General features: G+C 37.3%; 1 protein-coding gene across 34 annotated transcripts in view; it reads left to right on the forward strand.

The window, feature by feature from the left end:
- Nucleotides 1–20,553, forward strand: part of ADGRL2 (adhesion G protein-coupled receptor L2) — a 388,299-nt gene that overhangs the window by 309,421 nt on the left and 58,325 nt on the right. For all 34 annotated transcript variants that reach the window (XM_038143904.1, XM_038143888.1, XM_038143903.1 and 31 more), the window contains one exon: nucleotides 4,921–5,134. In XM_038143904.1, the coding sequence (XP_037999832.1) occupies nucleotides 4,921–5,134 (214 nt within the window). The remainder of the gene's footprint in view (nucleotides 1–4,920; nucleotides 5,135–20,553) is intronic.

Below are 20,553 nucleotides of genomic sequence, written 5' to 3' on the forward strand. Positions count from 1 at the left end.
AAAGTCTCCCTTGACAGAGTTCATGGGATTCTTTAGAAACTGCAGGATGCTGAGACTTGTCTGAGGAATTACAAAAGCTTTGAGGCACCCATGTTGAGCATTTGCATGATTTTCAGATGGCAAAGTGTGTTCAGCTGTCTTCGTGCACCCTCCCGTGTGTGCACATATGCACTTCAGTGGAGAGGGAGAGGAGTCTCAGCATAGTTTTCATTGGGCTTTACGTTTGTTAAACATATATTATTGAAATGCTGCCCAGGACACATCACTTCATCTCGTGTAGAACTTAAATCATCATGTTGCATGATATGGTAAAATAAAAGAGATTGTGAAAGAGACAACTGTAAACATTCTGTTTGAAAAGATGTGCTCTTTTCAAAAGACCTTTCTGTTACAGCCAAATAACACAAGAAGCAATATTTCCTTGCTCACAGAGACATAGATAGCTATTTCTGCAGAGATTTGTTTTGGATTCTCAGTTCTTCCAGTATCTTCATTTTTTGAAATGATTTTATACTTCCATGTTGACTTTCTCTATGCTTTAAGTTTTAATCAAAGGTTCCTTGCTTCTGATGTCGAGTACTGATGTTAGCCTGTTTACATTCCACTGTTTTCCCTCTGCATTGGATGAACATTCAAATGTGGTGGTGCCTTTTTGCTTTTATCTACCAAACTTAGCACACTCTCTTATTATTGACAGCTCAAAAAGATGGTATGCTAGTGGGCAGGATGCTGTGAATTATTAACTTTTCTTTGCTCTTTGACAAATTTAGGTTATCTTTGTAAAGAGAAATAGTTTTTCTGAAGGAATCAAGACAGTGGAATGGTAAATAAGGCTTGCAAAATTAAATTAAAAATTTTTAGCCAGATTTGAATTTACCACATTTCCAAAACATGATTCTGAATTATGGTTCTTGTACAGGACTTGTACTTTTCATTTCATAGACTGAAATACCAGAGGAGAGATTTTGATTGTCATTTTTCCTTTGAGTTTGTCTTTCTTATGTGGATTGATCAATAAAGAACTAAAGAATGCATATTGCCACTAAACATCCCCTCTACCATTTTTTCTTAGAAATGGGATTTCAGAAAAGCAGTTTATTTGCTCCTTTGAATAAAGAGCCTGCACTCAACTAATTTGTGAGCAGATAAAATGTGCAGGAAACATATGTTTGCCAGGAAGCTTTTCTATAATCAAAACGGTCAGCAGGACAGAAACAATGAGTTTTTTTCTCATTAGGTATTAATCTTCTTCCATTAAAAAGAAAAAAATAAATTAAAAATTGGCATACAACACTGATTAATATACACAAGCATGAGTGAATCAGAGACAGCATATGTTGCATTAGGTAATAGACGCTTATTTGAGTTAATGTTTAGGTTGTGCTGGAAGTCCCAGCCCAGGCACCAGAAAGGCCTTTGCAATCGGGGAGCGTTTTGGGCGGCAGACAGCAGGAGCAGTGTCATCCAGGGCACAGTTTGCCTCGAAGCAATTAGCAGGAAGAGGAGGAATGTTGATTTCAGCTGCCGGAGGACAGCCAAACAAAGTAGGTTTGTTCGAGGTTCGGTAAGGCAAGCAGCAGGTTTAATACAGCTTGGTTAAGAAAATACCGTGTTGGGAATACTCCGTCGGAATTGCATTGGAGATACAGAGTTACTGGTGACAACAGTAATTATTGACAGAGCCACATACTTAGGTCTAAAAAACTCTGGAATGATGCTGAAGCATTCAGATGCCGATTGTTCACACTTCCATCCCGTGGCAGTGCATCTGTTTATCGGGAATTATCTCCTGAATGTAAATGAATTTCAGTCCTAAGTCATTGCACCTGTTGCCAAGAGGTATTTATTCCAATCACTTGCCTAAAGCACAGGGAGTTATTGCTTGACGTTTTATAGCTCCAAAAAAAAAAAAAAAAGGCTGTCGTTTCAAAATCATTTGTTCAGAGAGGAGAAAATGGAGCAAAACAGTTCATTTTACCCTAAGCACTGCTATTTGGCAGTATTCACATTTGCACGGCACAAAGCTGCAATATTGATTTTTCGCTTACAGGGCCTCCCACAAGTTCTTTCTTCGATTGTCAGGATTGCAAGATGGATTGAATTACACTTTGCTTGTTGATATACTTATTTTTTCTTTGGTGATAGGAAAAAAAATTACAAATAAAGCCTCAGCACAAGGATCATAGCAGCTCTGCTAGTGGACTTTGAATTTATTTATTTTATTTAGTTAAAATTCTTTCTGCACCACAGAGATTCCTTAGAGCAGCATTCCCACCTAACACACGCTGCATTGTTTTGCTTTATTGCTTGCTGCTTTTGCAATGTAACACCTACGTTGCAATCTCAGGTGTGTCCTCTGTTACCTGCAAAGTGATCTAACCTTGCTCTAATATTTTTAATGTTTGTCCTGACACAGAACTTCTTGCGGATGCCTGCAGGGGGAAAAACTGCAGGATAAAACACATTCATAGTCATTATAGCAGTTGCCATAGATGATGAAGTAAGATTTGCAGGCTGCTGATTTCTCTGTAGCATAGCTGCAGAAGTCTTGTGTTTGAATTCAGAGTATTTCCTAGCAGAAGTGGAGCTTGTGCTGCGGGATCCACAGCAAGGGTCAGTGCTGGTCCCAGTGAGCTGTGTGTGGCTTTGTCAGCCCTGGCCCCATAAATATCCTGAGCTGCTGCTGTTCATGAAGCCACTGACACCTCAGCAGCTGTACCGCATGTCTCTTCCCTCCTGCCCTGGTGCAAACACCTCTTTGGACAGCTGTAGGTGCTGTTCCCCTTCTTGCTGATGGAAATTCCAAAAGTTTGGGAGGGGAGGACTCCCCCAGCCCGGCCATGGTGGTGCTGCAGGGCGTGGAATCCCGGCTGAGTGCAGGGGATACAGGCACCATTGCTGCCAGCAAGAGGGATGAGCTTGCTAGGGATGGCATTAGATTTGACAGGAGTAGCAGGATGTAGGAATGGCAGTGACTAGCAGCATTATATTTGGTCGCACCATGGCTGTTGTGATGGTAATTAATCAAAGGAGTTGCTGTATTCACGTGTGGTGGGAAATCTGCATGTACCCTTCCTTGTGCCCGTTTCACACCCTCCCTGAGCTGTGAGTGACTTCTGTCTTCATTGTATTAATTTGCTGCAGGGGAGGAACATGCAGGGCATTAATGTGATGCATTTGTGTTTTAGCTCTTTCCAGCTCTCAGCCCGTGACACCCCAGCCAGCCTGTAATCATGGTGTTTGTTACTGCTCATGGTATGTGCAGCCACACTGAGGGCCAGGAGTGAATCTGAGGTGGAACTTGATGCTTTCCACAGCACTGACTCCTTCCCTTATTAACAAACACCGAAGCATACTGGCCGAGTAACAGCACTGGTTTCCTGTAGGATATGGTTCCACAAAATATAAAGGCAGACCTGGCCACTGGGCTCTGGCCAGCTGTTCTCCTTGTGGCTGGGCAAGTTCATGCCAGGAAGCCACATCCTTATACTTGTGTGATCATTATAAAAAACTTTTGCCATCTGAACAGATAATCATCTGCATATAGTAGGAATTTTAATACACAGAATTCAATAGAAAAAGTGATAGGCTCTGGTTCATGGGAAAATTTACTATCAAGGGGTTATCTCAAGTTGTTCTTGATTTTTTTTTAGGTACTTGCTTCCTTGCTTCTTCCAGTGCATCATACTTTTTAAGAAAAGTTTATTTTCTTTGCTTTCAAAAAGCCACAGAGCTCCAACTTTCCATTCTTAGCAGCCATTTCTCTTTGCTGTGACAATGGTCTCCAACAGCCTGCACAGAAATATTAATGGCCTTGTGTTACTGTATTATGAAGTAATTTTTAAAAAATAGGAAGTTCCCCTGAAAATTCATTTTAAGGGGATAAGTTTTTAACACCACCATATTGCCCAGCTTGTCTTCCAAGTCACACAATTTTGTAAGAATCAGAAATACTCTTTAATAATAATTCATCAGTAACTGTGTACAAGAAACTGTACTACTCCTCAGATCGTTTTATTCTGATGTAATATATTCTTTTGCATTAAAATGTCTCTGAAAGACTAAACTTCTGGATAAATACCTGAACCTTGTTTTGTTTCTAAAGTATTTTATACTGCTTCATTGGAGAAGTTACTTATTTTTAGAAATTCTATTAAGCAGAAAAAACATGTTAAAAATTAAAATTAAACATATCATTTTTTTGAGAGATGGGGAGGTTTTATGCAGTACACATCTGTGATTTTTGGTAGTGCTAATTGCTGTATTTGTTTCAAAATCCTATCTGTATGTAGTTAAATTTATGTAAAAGACACAGTAAGGGCACTGGAGTTCAACTAGGTGAAGTGTCAGCATGTATATTTGGATCATGTCCATGCTGAGGTCACAAAATAGCTAAGCAAAAGTAACCAGCTCTTCCTGGAGGAAGGGAGACACAAAGTAAAAAAGACTAATGGAGTTGGAAGTTGGAACTACAGCTTTGGGCTTTTTTGTGGTCGTATTGTTTTCTTTTTTAAAATCACTTCTGCAAATCCTGCCTGCTCTGCTGCTTCTTGCTTCCAGACACAGCCTGTCTGACTGTGCCCAAGGACTGGAGACAGAAGCAGAGAGAAAAGAGGTGGAAACTGGAACGTGCAGTGTAGCCATGCAGACAGGCACCACTGCCTGCCCTGCCCAGGATTAGAAGCAGTGAAAAGGAATTTCCTCTTTTCCCAGATTAAGGACACAGCAGCCATTGGTGTAGGGATCTGACAGTTCCATGAAAGATGCCTCACTTAACATGGCACCAGGTCAAACTGCGTAAAGGTGCGCTTCCTTTAGCGCACGAGAGTTGGTGCTTATGTGGCAGAAAAAGAATAGTCCCATTTCAGTGTGTCCTTTAGGCCCAACCAACCCCATTTTGTCCTTGTTTTCTTTCCCAAGGTTTCAGCCGAGCAGCGCTACCGTTTGGTTTGGTGAGGAGGGAGCTCTCCTGCGAAGGCTACTCCATCGACCTGCGGTGTCCAGGCAGCGATGTCATCATGATAGAAAGTGCCAACTACGGACGGACAGACGACAAGATCTGTGATGCTGACCCTTTCCAGATGGAGAACACAGAATGCTTCCTTTCAGACGCCTACAAAATTATGACACAGAGGTAAAAATATACATATCGTGGTGAGGACTAATGAGGAAAAATGTCTGCGTTAATACAGAGAGAGGTATATGCTGTAAGAAATGTTGAGGTGTGATTGCCGCTTTGCTATTCAGGTGGTATTGTTTCTATCTAATAATATTTAAAGGAAATAGAAACTACCAGTTGCAATTAGAGATTTTGGGGTTTTTTATTTCAGTAAACAAACATTAAAAAGCAGAAAGATAACTTCAAGGAGAATGAAACAATTCAGTTATTTGGAGATTGTCTATCTCCTTGTCTTTCAGGGGGTCAAATAGCCCTGAGAATTTTTCCAAATGGCTGCTGTATTTTTCAGTAAATGCAGTAAATCCCTGCCATAGTTCCTAATAGTAGTTCCCTCCAATGGAAAATGTCAGAATGATTGCATGCCAGGACTTATGATTATATGTCATTATACAAGTGTGTACGAGCATACAGGTGCATATAAGCACAAACTAGTGACAGCACTTGACATTCAGAGAAGACAGAAGAACCAACCAAGAATCATAAAGCCATTTAGGTTGAAAAAGACTTTTAAGTTCATTGAATCCAACCATTAGCCTTGTGCTGCCAATTCCACCTCTAAATCATGTCCCCAACTGCCAGTAAAAGAATTTTTATTACAAAAGGTGCATGAGAGCTCAGGTTCACAGAAAGTCCTGTGCTAAAGGCTGTGTATGGGCAGCAGTCACCTACTACTGACAGTCGTGGAAATGTCAGCACAAATAAGTCACTGGCATTGCTACTGGCTTAAACTAAAAGCTTGAATGAGTTCAGGATTGGTTGGAAGTTTTCCTCCCAGTCCCTTTTTCCTAGGGTGAGGAATCTGAACAAAAAAGAGATGGGAAAAACCTGGAAGCTTTCTGGTGCCTGTGCACAGATGAGTAAAATGAAATATGAAAGTTGTCCTACCTTCTGTGCTCCATTTCCTCTGTTCTGTTTGAACATGGTAACACTTAGTCCCATAATCACCTCTTAAAAATAGCCTTCCATTTTGATTTTCTGATTCACTTAAGTTGTCATGAGTGGGACTCTTACAATTTTTTATCATTTTTATATGAATATGCAGATGTTTTTTACTCCTGTAGTCAAATATTTAGGCTGGAACTCAGACTTCAATTTCAAATGCTGGAGGTAAATTGAGGATATCGGGTCTTTTATTTCTTGTTCTGTGTTGAACCTGTGGCTTGTTTTGTGATCAGTAAGGGAAAGGCTCCATCGCTACACTGTTAAAAAGGTAATATAACTTCTTTAAATCATGTTTGAATTATCTTCTTGTGGTTGGAGATTGCAGTTGTTAATTAGATCAAGCCAGATTTCCATCCAGACTGCAGCAGCAGTGTCATCATCCTCTAATCTGTCAACTCCCTTTGAAACCACCTTCAATTGCTTTTGTAAATGTAGTGCCGCTGTGTAGACTTCCTTGTTGTGTAAAATGCATGTTGTGTTTTGATCAAAGTCTTCCTTATGTTCACTGCAAATATACAGATTAGGGTAGTCAGAGACAAATATAGAGGCACAGTCTTGCTTGAAGTGACATAAGACAGTTACTGAGAAGCTGAAATTTTAATCTTTCTCTTTCAGTTAATCAGCTGTAAAAATATGATAGCACAGTGTATTTTTGAACTTCCCACATCTTCTACTCTTATGCTTTGTTCAACATTAAAATAAAATTGTGATCACATGGAGAACATTGGTTCAGATTATGCTCAGAGAGTTTTTCATTTTTGTTGTCTTTTTTTTTTTTTCTGAACAAATGGCAAAGATCATCTGACACTTCGCTTTCTATTTTTGTCTGACATTTATAGCAATTTGGAAGTTTGCTTTCATAGTTTTCTTAGATCCTGTCATTAAGTAAAAAAGATGTCTCTTGTCTTGCTTAATTTTTTTCCAAAATTGTTTAATTTGTGCTATATTGCAAGCATAGAAGAATGTTGCAAATTTCTTATGAAATATTAAACGTTCTTATATCTCATTTATTTATAACCACATCGGTGATTGTAATTTTTTGTTGTCTCAGGCAAATTGTTGTTTGGTACTCAGCACATGTCCTTGATCTGATATATAAAAGTAACACATCAGCTCTATTTTGATGGCAGCAATTGCATAGAAAAATCTAACCTGAAGGACTGTCAGGTTCATTGGTTTTCCTTTTTATTTAATTGGTACTTTTGATGACAGTGAAATCTTCTCTACCTTTAGAAATAAGCAGCAATAGTTTCTATATTTCTACTTAAAATCTTGCAGTGCTTACTTTTAAGGACCTCTTTTTATGACTTCAGTCAAATGAGTTGCCACTGCATTTGACCACTCACTTCAGTTTAGGTGTACAGTTAAATGTAGTTCTGCAGCAATTATTAAGTGCTCATTATTCATTTGCAACATTAATCCACAGCTTTTGCACAGCAACTACATTTTCTGCAATTACAAGGTGAAAACACTAGCTTAATGAGATCAATACTGTGAAATCTGAAGACTGAAAAATAAGATGAGGTTTCCAGTTTAACACAAAGCCATGTAATCATGTGCCCTGCTCCCCTTCCAGAGAATTTGAGATGGTAGCACGCAGACCTTGCCAGTGTCCACTGATGCATCAGCTCCTCTTTCTCAGAACGAGCTGCTACTTAATATTTTCTACCTCTCCCTATTCTTTCTTTTCAGCAGTTCTCAAAAGATTTTTAACTTAATGTGTTCCTAGGAAGCCTGACTAGAACACTAATGACTTCATTGCTTTGCTTTTACCTCTGTAAAGTAGTTATTAAATTTTTAGTCCCTGATTGAAATTACATCCCAATTATTCCAGAATAAAGTCTTTCAGATGTATTTAGATTTTATGTAAACTTCAGACTGGCATGGTTGAAATTAAAGCTTTGAAGAAAGAGACTAGACCTTTAGAAAATCCTTCTCCTCTTTCACACTTTTCTGATAATTAACCCCAGCGTTTGCATACCATCAAGTTTGAGAGATTCTACCACATGCTGCAGTTCAGTACAGAAATAAGCTAATTTCTGGAATATTTGGTGAGCAAGTAGCATAAGTGAGTGGCAGAGGACCCATGTTTCAGGCACGTTTTAGTTCTTTAAATAGTCCAACTCCTCTGTGCTCTGCTGTCCTTTAGCAGGGACAAATCTCCTCTGTTTCCTTTTCATTTAAAAAGAAATTAAATGAATAGGGAAGCAGAAGATGCAAAGCAGCCTGAGGAAATTGCTCTAGTTGCTTGCTCATAAAGTGCATTTGTGTGGCTGTAGCAGAAACTGTCAGGAAACTTTGAAGTTGATAAGGCTAATACTGCTTTTTATAGGCACAGCAGAGATTTGAAAATTAACAGCATAAAATTTACTTATGACCTCATATTATCCATTTCTGTGGCAAGCGGATTGCAGGTGGATCTTGTGAGTTCTGTTCAAGCTGCCTGGGTGTTTATGAACATTTTCTGTCTCCAGTGTCTCCTATGGTCTGGACCATAGGTAAAAGAATAACAGATATTTAATAGATATTGCTAAATATGTACTTAAAATATATTACAAATCAAAGGTCTCTTACATATGTAATTTTATAGTGGAATAATAAGATGATAAGATAGATTCTTACATGCTGGGACTATTCTTTTTGAATTACAGTTGGAGGTGGTTTAGTAGGAATCATTTTTTCTAGTCCTAAATTTTTTGTTTAGGAGAAGTTCAGGGTTATTTGTTGTCACAGTTGGATAATAATCTTTGTGATTCCAGGACAGTGCAATTAGATTTTTTTTTTAATTGACTATGTATTTAAATATATACTTGGATGGTGTGGCAGATAATCATTTGGAATTATATAATTTTAAATCTTGATAAACCCCATATTTAAAAAATGGCAGGTCTGTTCCAATCTGTAGACCTTATTTTTTAAGCGATTGTAGTTGTTACTATTGTTGGGGCTAGTAGAGAATTAGTATTTTGTATTTAAAGAAAATGAAGCCTGTTCACTCAGAATCTGTGGAATCATTCACATAGATGAAAAATTCAAACATTTACTTTTGACAGCCAAATTAATATAAAGTTCTTTTCCCCTTGTAATACAGGCTAAAATACCTTTGAACTTTTAAATAGGAATTGTATGTTCTCTGATCTGATACCAAGAGTATTGTTGTAAACATTGAAAAGAAGAAAATTCAAAATGTTTAGACTTATTTTGGATTAATTTTTTGATCTGCAACAGAAAGGCAGTTACATCAGTTACATCTGTTGAAATAGCCTTTAAATTCCATTTTCACCTACAATTTATACAATAACTGTGGCTTTTGTGTACTTTACATTTTTGCTAAACATATTCAATCAGTATAATTTTGCTTTCTAAATATGCACAAACAAAGCAAACCTCATTTTCCATAGGTAAGCCTAAACATAAAAATATGTCAGGTATAATAGATGAACTTAGGCAACTGTAATTTTTTTTTAGATACTCTTCCCTTTTAAAACATTGCTTCAGAAAAGTAACAGGATTGAAAGAGGAATAAATCCTCTTCAGCAGTGTTTGTTTTTTCTGTTGCATCTATCCTGTTCTATCTATAGCACAAGCAACACATGTACCTTCAATTACCATGTCCATCATGACACCAGTGACGAGTTCACGCCTGGGTTTTTGTTACCATGAACTTTTCTCCCATGGCAATGCTCTTAACCTGTTACGTCCATCATCCCTCTGTAGACAGCTGCACTTCAGCAGAGGGTTTTCACAACATGAAAACCTTGCCTTGGTCACTGAGCCCCTGCCCTGCTGAGTGGCCAAGGCAAAGCTGAAGGAAGCAGCACATCCATTCCTTCTCCCAGGATTTACTTTTTCTTAGTGCATCCCATGGGAGATTGGAACATCTCACTGGAGATGTTCATTCTTTTCCATCTATTCACATGCCCAAGAAATAAATCATTTTGAAAACTCTTATATATAAAGGAGTGAGACATTCTTGAAAGAAAACAAAATTAGTTCTATTTCAAAGAAGACTCATCTCTCAAGCCCTCTTTCCTGTTCCTGCTTGTCAGGTCTGCAGAGAAAGCACTGTCACACCATATTAGTGTCCCTTCAAATGAAAACAAGTTTGGTCTGTTCTGTAATGTGCATGGATAAAGCAAATCTTCCACTGGACTCCAAGCTTAGGTGAAATCTATAACTGATGAATCTCATTCATTGTAGCAAAAAGGTGTAATCAAAAGGAAACTTGGCACAGGGTGCTTTGCTGATAGAATGCGGAGCCTGCTGTGGATCACTGCAGCCTGTGCAGGATTTCCACAGAGAAGTATTTCAGAGCCTCTTTCAAAAACAGCTCCTTCAGCCAGGGCCCAGGGTTGATTCAGTGTTTAAACTGCAGCACACTTCAGATTGGCATTTCTTGGTGGTATCACTTACAGCCTTTTTCTTGGGCTGGATCTCATCCTTTGCCATTTGGAGCTGCCTGTAATTGAGGTGATGGCACACTGCACGTCGGGGGTCTGCCAGCCTTAGGCAAGGGCTCTGCTGACCCCTGCTGCTATCCTTGCTTTTTCCCTTGCTTTTCCTTTTGCTGCCGAAGGTTGCCTCTCTTTGCTAAAGATACTATCAGGTGAAAAATATTTTCGAATAAGAGGTACAGCTTGCCTTTTTTGGCTTTCTGCATGTCTTTTTATGTCAGAGAAATGCCAGTGCTGATGAGAGGGTACACAGGCTGTTGTGCATCAGGTACGTTCTTGGAATTTGCACCCATCGAAGTTCTGTTGTACTGATGCTGATCTCACAGACAAGGACCTTTTGCTTTGGCATGCCAGTGCTGTCTGTTCCGGCTTGCTTACAGCTGCTTCACAAAACATTTACCATACGACATCATCAACATTAGATTTTTTTTTCTTAAGTGCCCTTTCAAATTTAAGACTTCTGTCAGTCTGAAATAGATCTTAGTATAGCAGTCAACCCTGTGACTATTTTGATGTAGCAGAAGCTTAAAATGATCTTTATTGTGAAACTAAGCTTTTCACAATACCAAGCTGTGGCCAGATTGATTTTTGTTTTGCTTTCTATGTGTTAGTCACAAGACATAGTTATGACTCAAATATGAAAAAAAAAAAAAAAAAAGCAGAAATACGTGTAGTTGGTTTTCATGAGCAAGGGATAATCACAGTGCCTAGAAGGTTCCTGAAACACACTGCAGTCCTTGGTGTTATTACAGCAGAAAACAGTAATACCCATGACTGAGAAGAACCTTTTCTGGCATTGTGTATTTTCACTATCATTAATTCCTAATATGAAAGTAGTAGGTCTAGTTTTACTTATTAAAAATAGGGGGATTTGTTAATGCGGTTGTTCTATCATGGCATTACTTAGTAAATGAAATAGAAATCCTCATATTACAAGGCTCTTAGCAGTCAGGTGAGGGGAAATAGCTGTCAGTGGTACTTGATCATCATTTTGCAGTGTGTTCTATTTTAATTTCCTGCAGAAGAAATTTTACTACCCACGTGCAAACACTCAACACGTAGGCATGTGGCTGTAGTCACGACATTGGACAGGCTACAAAAGAAACAACAAAAGGATCACTCATACCAACTAATTGCATTTAAATTTTAGATTTAGTTTGCTTCAAAAAAGATGGGATTCATTCTTTTACTAGGATGTAGCTTGATATTCTATTTAGCTTTTTCATATCTTATATTCAAGAAGTTTTCTTCCTTTATTATTGGCAAAACCACAATCAAATTCTTCTTAAGTCAGCATATCTCTTATCTGGCAGGATCATATATGCACACTCATCAGTCTTTCCTTGCTACTTATGGGGTGAAAATAAATGTAACTAACTATACATATACATACATAAAATTTTAAGTATTATATGCTGTTCCTTATGTATTTGAGCTTCATATAAAAGACATGCTTCAGCCTGTGATTTTCTTGTGGGTTTTTTTTCTGCTCACTGAAATGGTGTGCACACTGTTTAGCCCAGTTAATCATGTACTGTATGTTTTGGGTATGTAATTGCCTCTCTTAGTAATTTGCTAATTTTTTAGAGAACTTGACTGAGACAATATTGCTTAACCTTCAGCACCTTTCGGTTGAATTTTTGTCCTCTTGAATGAGTTTGCATGAATTTTACATGGTTTTCATATTTCTAGTCTACCCAGTATAAGTTCCTGGTTCAGTTGCAGTCAGAACTTTATTATTAAAAAGTTCTGATTTACTTATATATTGCTGCACCAAATTTAGTTCATATAGAATAATAATGTAATAGTTGAAGCCTATTAATTCCTCCCACCTCAATAAAACCTCTATAATACTTAGCCAAAACAGCTACATTATCTGATAAGTTGATTTAGGACTTTATACATGTGTTCATATAGCCATTTATCTCAACCCTTTCTGAGGAGACCTTTATTAAGCTGTGATGACTGCTGAATATGAAATGTAACCAAGATTATTTTTTTATTCAAATATAATTTAAATATTCATCAAAGAGGAGTTATGCTTGAAACTGACAGAGACTATTAACATCAAAAAATATAATTAACTGCACTGGGTATCATGAAGCAGAGTTAGCCAAATAGCCGAGAGGTCTAATTGCTCTAGAGTCTGAGAAGCAATAGTTTTATTTTATACTTTTGCTGTGGAATTAATAGTGATGTGGTTTCCTACGCGAGGCAATTAAAAGCTGCCTGTTAAGGTTCATTGCACTATAGGAAATCTGTTGAATATCACTTAGTAAACAGAACTGACATGGAAAAGGTACATGAAGATGGGCAGAGCAGTATATAGATCATAAATTAGGACAGATTAATATGAATTAAATATATGTAAGTAAATTATGAGTACTTTCTAGTGTTAAAAGTCAGCAGTAGCCATGAAAGTGAAAAGTTTTCATTAGTAACATGAAGGAAATGGAATTTAAAAATTATTACAGTGAAGATGTTTAATTCAGAGGAAAGAAATAGGAGAGTAACATGGGTTTAAAAATTAAAAACTATCTACAGAATAGTAGAGAAATTAGCAGACCTCATATTCTGTAAATGTCTTTCTGCCACAGAATAATCTCCTACTTACAATAAAAAGAACCTTCTGACCTTTGTGGCTCAATTAAGCTTTTAGTTGTATTCAACAAGAAAAGTCTTCTTTATTGAATCCCATAGATTCTGCCTGTGCCCAGAGTATACATTCTAAAAAGGGATGGCCAGATTCGTGGTATTTTGACATTAATGAGGTTGCTGAAATGGAAGAGTTTAAGGATCAAAGATACAAGCAATGGTGCTATTTTACAGCATTTCTTTTTTTCCCTCTCTAATAATAAAATTGCGATTTAATTGCTTAATAAATGGGCCATGATTACTGAAAGACATAGATAATTTCCCTCTTTCCATTTTATCTTCTCCATATTGCAGAACAATAATTAGCAAAAATACTACTACCACAAATGAAAGAAGTTTTTATTTTTTTTTTCCTCCGTGTAATAACTGTGAATGGAAGGAGTTTGCATGTGTGTCCTTTAGTCTAGTATGATACTCTTCAGCTTCTGTGGTTTTTAGGAAGCGATCTAAACAACTGATGTACTGGTAAAATAAAATCACACAAAGAATTCAGCTAGAATTCCTGCTTTATATAAAGATTGGCTGCCTGTTTCATACATTATTTAGCAGGCTTACCCTGTTTATATCAGTGACATAAGAGTGCGTGCTACTTTCTCAGAAGAGCACTGTCTTTGCCGCTTCACAGCACAGTGCCTTGTACTCCCAGGCTTGCACATGGTGCTAGCAGATATTTAAAGCACTTCAGCTTAACATTTTATAGGTCATGATGAACTGAGCCTATAAAACAAGTTACTGCAATGAAGTTAATGCAGTCTTAAGAGTGTTTCATAGACCGAATACTCAATATTCAGGATATTTTTAGCCCACTATAGACATATCAATGGGAAGGAAAGGTTCTTACCGTGAGGAATTTTTTTTTCCATGTCCAACCTGATTTACAATACACTTAAAGTACAGAAGCTTTGCTACAAATTTACTATTGAAAGCCATTTTTTTCAGATTTACCCGGTAATATAGTAACTATAGGAACCTTTGAATTTCAAATTATTCTACTACATACACATACACATACACATGGAAAAGAGAAAAACAAGAGAAGAAATGAGGCAGAAAAATAATGTAATTGGGCTAGCTGCTCTGAGCAAAGTCATGCACTTTGAACACCTTAGAGGAAGAAGACTTACTCCTTCTCAGTGCCACCAGCCTGTACAATGTTTCATCTGGCAAGATATGTATTTTGCTGTCGTAGGTGCAAAGGCATCTATATTCCTTTCTTAGTAGTAATCTGTGATCTTAAACCTTACTGTTCATTGCTTCTCAGATACCTTGCTTCTTGTGATATACACCTACATAATGAAGGAGAATTTGGAAATGTATCTAATGCACACATTTTTGCAGCACTGTAAAATTGTTTTTCCATAACTCAAGAGTTTGTGCTCTGTCTATTAAATACTTTCTTTAAGGCTGAATTGTAAGTGTAGCAATAACGTGACAGTTCTGAACCCATAATCTTTCCCTGTTTACTGAATTTATTACAGACATAGAGTTCAACTCCACTGTTACACTCATGAAACTGTAGGTGTTTTCTCATCTAGGAGGTAGCAGCAGTGATATTACTTTCAGTATATTATTGTGGTGCCAGCATCACTGGTGGGTATGAAAAACATAATTTACTTTGTGTATTTAGCTTTCTTGGATAATTTTGCTGCCTTTTTGACAGAGATACAGCGAAAGAACACCTCCTGGAGTCACATTTAAAACAGGAGCACTTTGGGTAATGTACTGTAGACAGAACACATATGAGTTAGAGCTCACTTATCATGAATGCCATCAGCAGTGCCTTGTTGCTTTCTTATCAGCCACTTCCTGCTGTCAACCCAGTGCTTATTTCAATAGTAAAGGATTTGCATCAAATGTAGCACAGTATTATGTATGGCCAACATGCGGTTTTTAATTGTGCAGGCACACGAGACTCCTTCAGTGGTAGACAGTTTCATAAAAGGATTAGATCATGAATATTTTGGACACAATTAAAGATTACTGTGCATTGACAAAGTGAAGCCAGTGAATTTTCCGATGTATGTTTTACAGTGGTGAATCTGCTTGGCTTGTGTAAAAACCAACTGCAAAATAGACAGGATTTTTGCGGATGTGGGAACAAGCAAACCGAAGCAGTCCCCTGAATTTCCTTGGGCTCAAAACTGGAAGTTCCAGGAACCAGAGAGTACACACTTCAAATCAGTAACTTAATCCCTTAATTTCGGATTTCAAAGAAAAAGTGGGATTGTGCTTTCCAAATTAGAACAGCATACTTTTGCAGGGGAAGTCCTATATCTGGAAACCCTGCAAGCTTTCTAGATGATAATTAGATCCAGACATCACTGGAATATATATGTATTCATATACTAATGAATAACAGTGCTTTTGTGGCAGGCATTCCTCTCAGAAGAAAAGAAAGTACTTGTAGTGAGGACTCTCAGACACGTTTTAATAGGAAATGACACCACTGTTACAGAGTTGATTAAAGCTCTACCAAGGGACAACACTTCTGGAAAAAATCAGCAGATGAAATGAGAAAAGTTGTAATTTTATTATTAGTTATCAGTTAAATACGCGTAACTTTAAGACCATGAAATCTACAGTAAGGATTGTGAGAAAAAGGACTGTACCTTCTTTCTAGCAGATTGCACTTTTATGAATCTCTTAAAATAACCAAATTGTCTTTTGCCTCTTGCTCAGCATTTTGCTCTGATTTCTGTTGAGCTGTATAAATGAGTCACTCTGCAGCCCTATGGAGTTGGTGGATATGCAGCAGTGGGCACATGGCCTCTGTTGATGAAAATGATAACCCAAAAAGGGGATATTCCCCAAGGCAAGTTTACAAAAAACAATTTATTCTTTTTCACCCTGTAAAACTCATCTTACATGCAGGATCTCTTGCATTATTACAAACTCTAATCCTCTGAGTGGGTAATTAACGGACCAGAAAAGCCATTTGTGGAAAGAAAGAGCCATAAGGGTGAAAAATATTTCTCTGCTGAATGATCTTTAAGGAGTAAATAATTACGAGAGTGAGAGGTTTGGGATGACCAATCTAAATCTGAACATAATTAGGATGAACACAGTTTGAAAATCGAAGCAGTTGGCATGTGCAGCAATTCTCATTTCAGAAGACTAATTAAATATTTAAAAGCCCAAAACCCCTCACTATTCACAGAAAAATAGCCTGCCACAAAAGGGTCTGTAACTTTGCAGATAATTAGGAAGGGTTATAGGGGAAAAATCACGGATTGGCTCCAAGGTTCTGCAAGGTCACGTCTTATTATGGTGTATCTTTTATATGGTCTGATAACAAGATCTTGCTAATTTAATCTAAGTAGGGCATCCCATAGCGATTTCCCATTTCCCTTGTTAAAAATATGATCATTTTTCCATATGCCAACTGCAATAGGTGAACATTTTTGTAAATAAATTCTCCTAATTGATAATATTTTTAATTATTCAAGGTGAATGCATGTGTTAGAGTTGAGTTAGGGTTACGCCCACTGCATGCCCCATGTGAAGTTGTCCTCAGCCTCCCTGTTGCACAGTGAAACCTATGAAATCTGGTTGTCCCGGTGGCCAGTTCTGTAAATGACTAAATCTTAATTTCCTGTTAGAGGCAAAATAGGTTTTTTGTTGAATATGCATTTCTGTATGCAGAAGAGATGTCTTAAACTCAGGAGACCCATAGTGAATCAAGCTGAATTGGCATTGCACAGACCTGGAGGTCTGGTGGAAGTGTGAGCATTGAAAGTGTACGAAGGCTTCTGTTTCAAAAGTTGCAGTAACAAATCATATCTGTCATCTAAAATACCTTATTTTAGTAATTAAAGTGGGTGATTGTTAAAAATGTATTTCAGGTCTGTGCAAATTAACATGAAGGATAAGGCTACATGTTTTCAATATCGTAATTCTCAATGTTACTCATTTAATAATGACTCAGAACCTGTCTTAAGTTACATAACTTTTAACTACCTTATGAATATTGTGCATGCCAAGCCATGGATAAAAAAGATCACCCGTGCTCCAAAAAAAGAACTCTAAAGGGTTTTTACTGTTATCCTATACTCTCTGCCTAGTAGTCTGTTCTCCTGCAAGTCTGTTGCAGTGTTATTCCTAAGGATCAGACACCGTGCTTCAGGATTTTCTCTTGGATTTTCTATAGCTCTGCTCTAGCACTGTGCCTCTGAAATAAATGCCCCTTCATAAAGCTCTGGGTTTATTTAAAGCCCCACATTTCTCCCCTGAAACCTGCTCAGCGCACGAGGCATGATGCTGCACTCGTGCTCATTCGGTGTGAATAATCTGTGCAAATTGCTCAGATACGACGATGCTGCACTACTAAAGTTTTCATTAGTAAGTAAGCATAGCTGCAGGCTATTTATTTTGTCTAAATGGTGAAACATTTAATTGGATCTTTTGAACTTATTACTTTTCAGCAGTGCGGATCTGCTTGGCTTAGTCGGTGTTTTAAGATGTACACTGCCTGTAATCCCGTGCTGCAGCTTGCTTGCAAAATATGCATGCACATAAATAATATGAAAATTATTATTATTTTATTATTATTATTACAAAAATTACTGTATTTCCATTTCTTATTCCTCAGGTGGGGTTACATTAGAAACATTTTCTCTAAAGAACAGGTCTCTTCTGCTTCATACTCTTACAGGGATTTGGTTTGCACCTACGCAGACCTCACCAGGAGATTGTTCCATTTACTTTGCACACCTCATTGCATCTTTGATACTTACTTTTACTGTCCTTGATTTACTGCCATCTCTTCACAAACTCTGATTGGTTTAGTAGGCCTTTGGTATATGTGGTAGAAAGTAGTAGAGATAGAAAAGGAGTATTATAAAAACATGTAAAAATACCAAGAGAAAGTGGGAATTATGTATTCCACTGGAATCCACTATTTTTTTCCTTTTTCTTTTTTTTCCTCTCCCTGTTTTATCTGATGCTCCAGTTTCAGATTAATGATAACCCCATAATAATAGCATTTACACCAATAAGAAAAGTATTAGAACAAGGATGAACTGTAACAAGAAAAAGTATTTCTGATAGCTTAGATGTGAGTAAATGAGAAGATTCCTCATTTTAACAGTGACTGCTTTGAACTTAGAGACATGAAAACTAAAAGGCAAATGGGTCATAACTAAATGTAAGAAGTTGTAAGAAGAGGTTGTAAGAAAGAGGTTGAAAGCAAGAAATATAGTTAAATTACTTTGCCATACAAGTCTGATACACATTCATTGACAGTGAATCAGACTGAGTAATTCTAAGAAAAGGCCTATGGGAGTTGCATATTTTATGCTGTGTTTTATTGTCTATTTGGAGTTTTTATGCTTAATGCATACCCTTAGACTCCCACAAGATTACATTGTGTAAAGAAAGCACTTAAATATTATTGCAATTTTTTATTGGGCAAATGGAAACAAGGCTATGGGGCACCTTTTCCTACAATATTAATTATACACTATTTAGCTTCCTTATATGTGTTTACTTGGTAATTAGGAAGATTCAACAAATCATCAATATTATATTTTGAAAGAAAACAGAAGGAAAAACACCCTTTTTTTTTTTCTTCATCGCAAATATTTTTCATCCAGATCCCCCAGATTTATTACTGTAATGGTCATATTGCCAAGTGCATAGAAAATCCTAGGGCTAGTTCATGAATTTTCAAACCAAGCTGTAGGATGCCTCACTGCTTTAGCAGTTATAGGTGAGTCATCAATATCTAGATACAGCTCTTATGGCCAATTTCTGCTATCATACCTGCTCATGTATCTCCTTTTGTGTTTAACGAAAACTACCAAGCACAGCTCACTAAATCCATTTCCTCTTTGAGCTCAGTAAAATAGGTGTTATTTCCTTTTTGCATGCTCATTCCCCTATAATAGTTTTGGGGCTTCAAAAACAATTTTTAGAAAATCTTACAAATTAATAAACAACGTTGTCAGTGTGTCAGGCCAGGGGCGTGTGGCTCTGTAGGATGTGTGCACTCACTCATCCTGCATGGGAAGGGTAGTGCTTGAGCACTGTGGAAACAGCAGTGACGGCTGGCCAATCCTTCTTGAAAGCCAGGCTTTACAGGAAGGCTGGATTTTCTCGGCAGGTCTTTATTCCAGGCTTTGGTTAGGCTTAAACTGCTAACTCATTAGGTCTCAGTACGTAATAATGTAAGGCTTGTGAGGTGAATTTGAAACTCAGAATTTAAATACATGCCTTTAAATTTATCTGCTGTGGCATTTTTTTGTACATACTTATGTATCAAAACATCCCTAAAATAAGATCTCTGTTCTCTATTTTATATGTAAGTTTTGCAATAAAACGTAGCATTTGAGTAGTATCTGATGTCTTCATACATCTGTAACTTTGCATTTAATGACAGCCGTGGAGTTTTAGTGAATATTCATACAAAAGCAAAACCACATCCCACATGGCAATTGTAGACCATTAGGAATACAGCTGTAAAGACAGCTACTTACTCTGGGTAATGAGGTTCAGGAATTTTTCAGTGTAAGTCATCACATAAGGTGCATTCATCCCATATTCCCATATCTTTTCACTCAGACTGCAGCTCACCCAGGGTGAATAAGGAACAAGAAGACCATATGGAGTATGTGGTGCTGCAGCTCAGAGTTTACGTGCCTCGAGTGGTGTTTAAGCAGGTTGCTGCAGGCGATATGCAGGAACATGCCATCACGCTGGCTTTTAAGTGTTTAATCAATATGCTGAAAGAGAAATATCATCAGAACTGGCTTGAAAGTTTCAAAACATACCAAGATAGTTTTTTTGATGTATCAATAATGTTACTAAAAATTAATTTTACCTACTAAATGTGGGTTTTTATTGTATCTTTTTTTTTTAATAGTTAATTACATGTGACTGTTTGCTGTGTTTGCATTTCACCCTTCTTAAGGAAACACTACATTCACATAAATACAGCATTAGGAATACCCAAAATTATTTTGATAGGTTTTTTCTGCCTATACATTAATCCATATACTTTTCAAAATATCATGATGTTTATTTTATGTTACTATCTTTGTCAAAGTTGTGTATGCAAACAAAAGCATTTGAAGGATACATTGCAATGTGGACGTTTTTTCATGCAAACTACAAGAACCACTTGTTAAGGATCTGTTTGTATCTCTCTGTGTCAGATGTGACTTGCCCACAGAGATGACCTCTCCCCTCAGTCAGTTGGTTTGATCCACGCAGTGCTAATATCATTCCAGAATCTGTTTTTCAGATCCCACTGCTTCACTTTCTGGTCCAGTCATGATACACTGTGGTTTTCATTTTAATGCTGGAGTATTTGTTCAAGTCCATAGA

Source organism: Motacilla alba, chromosome 8 (genome assembly GCF_015832195.1).
Source record: "Motacilla alba alba isolate MOTALB_02 chromosome 8, Motacilla_alba_V1.0_pri, whole genome shotgun sequence".
Classification (NCBI taxonomy): Eukaryota; Metazoa; Chordata; class Aves; order Passeriformes; family Motacillidae; genus Motacilla; species Motacilla alba.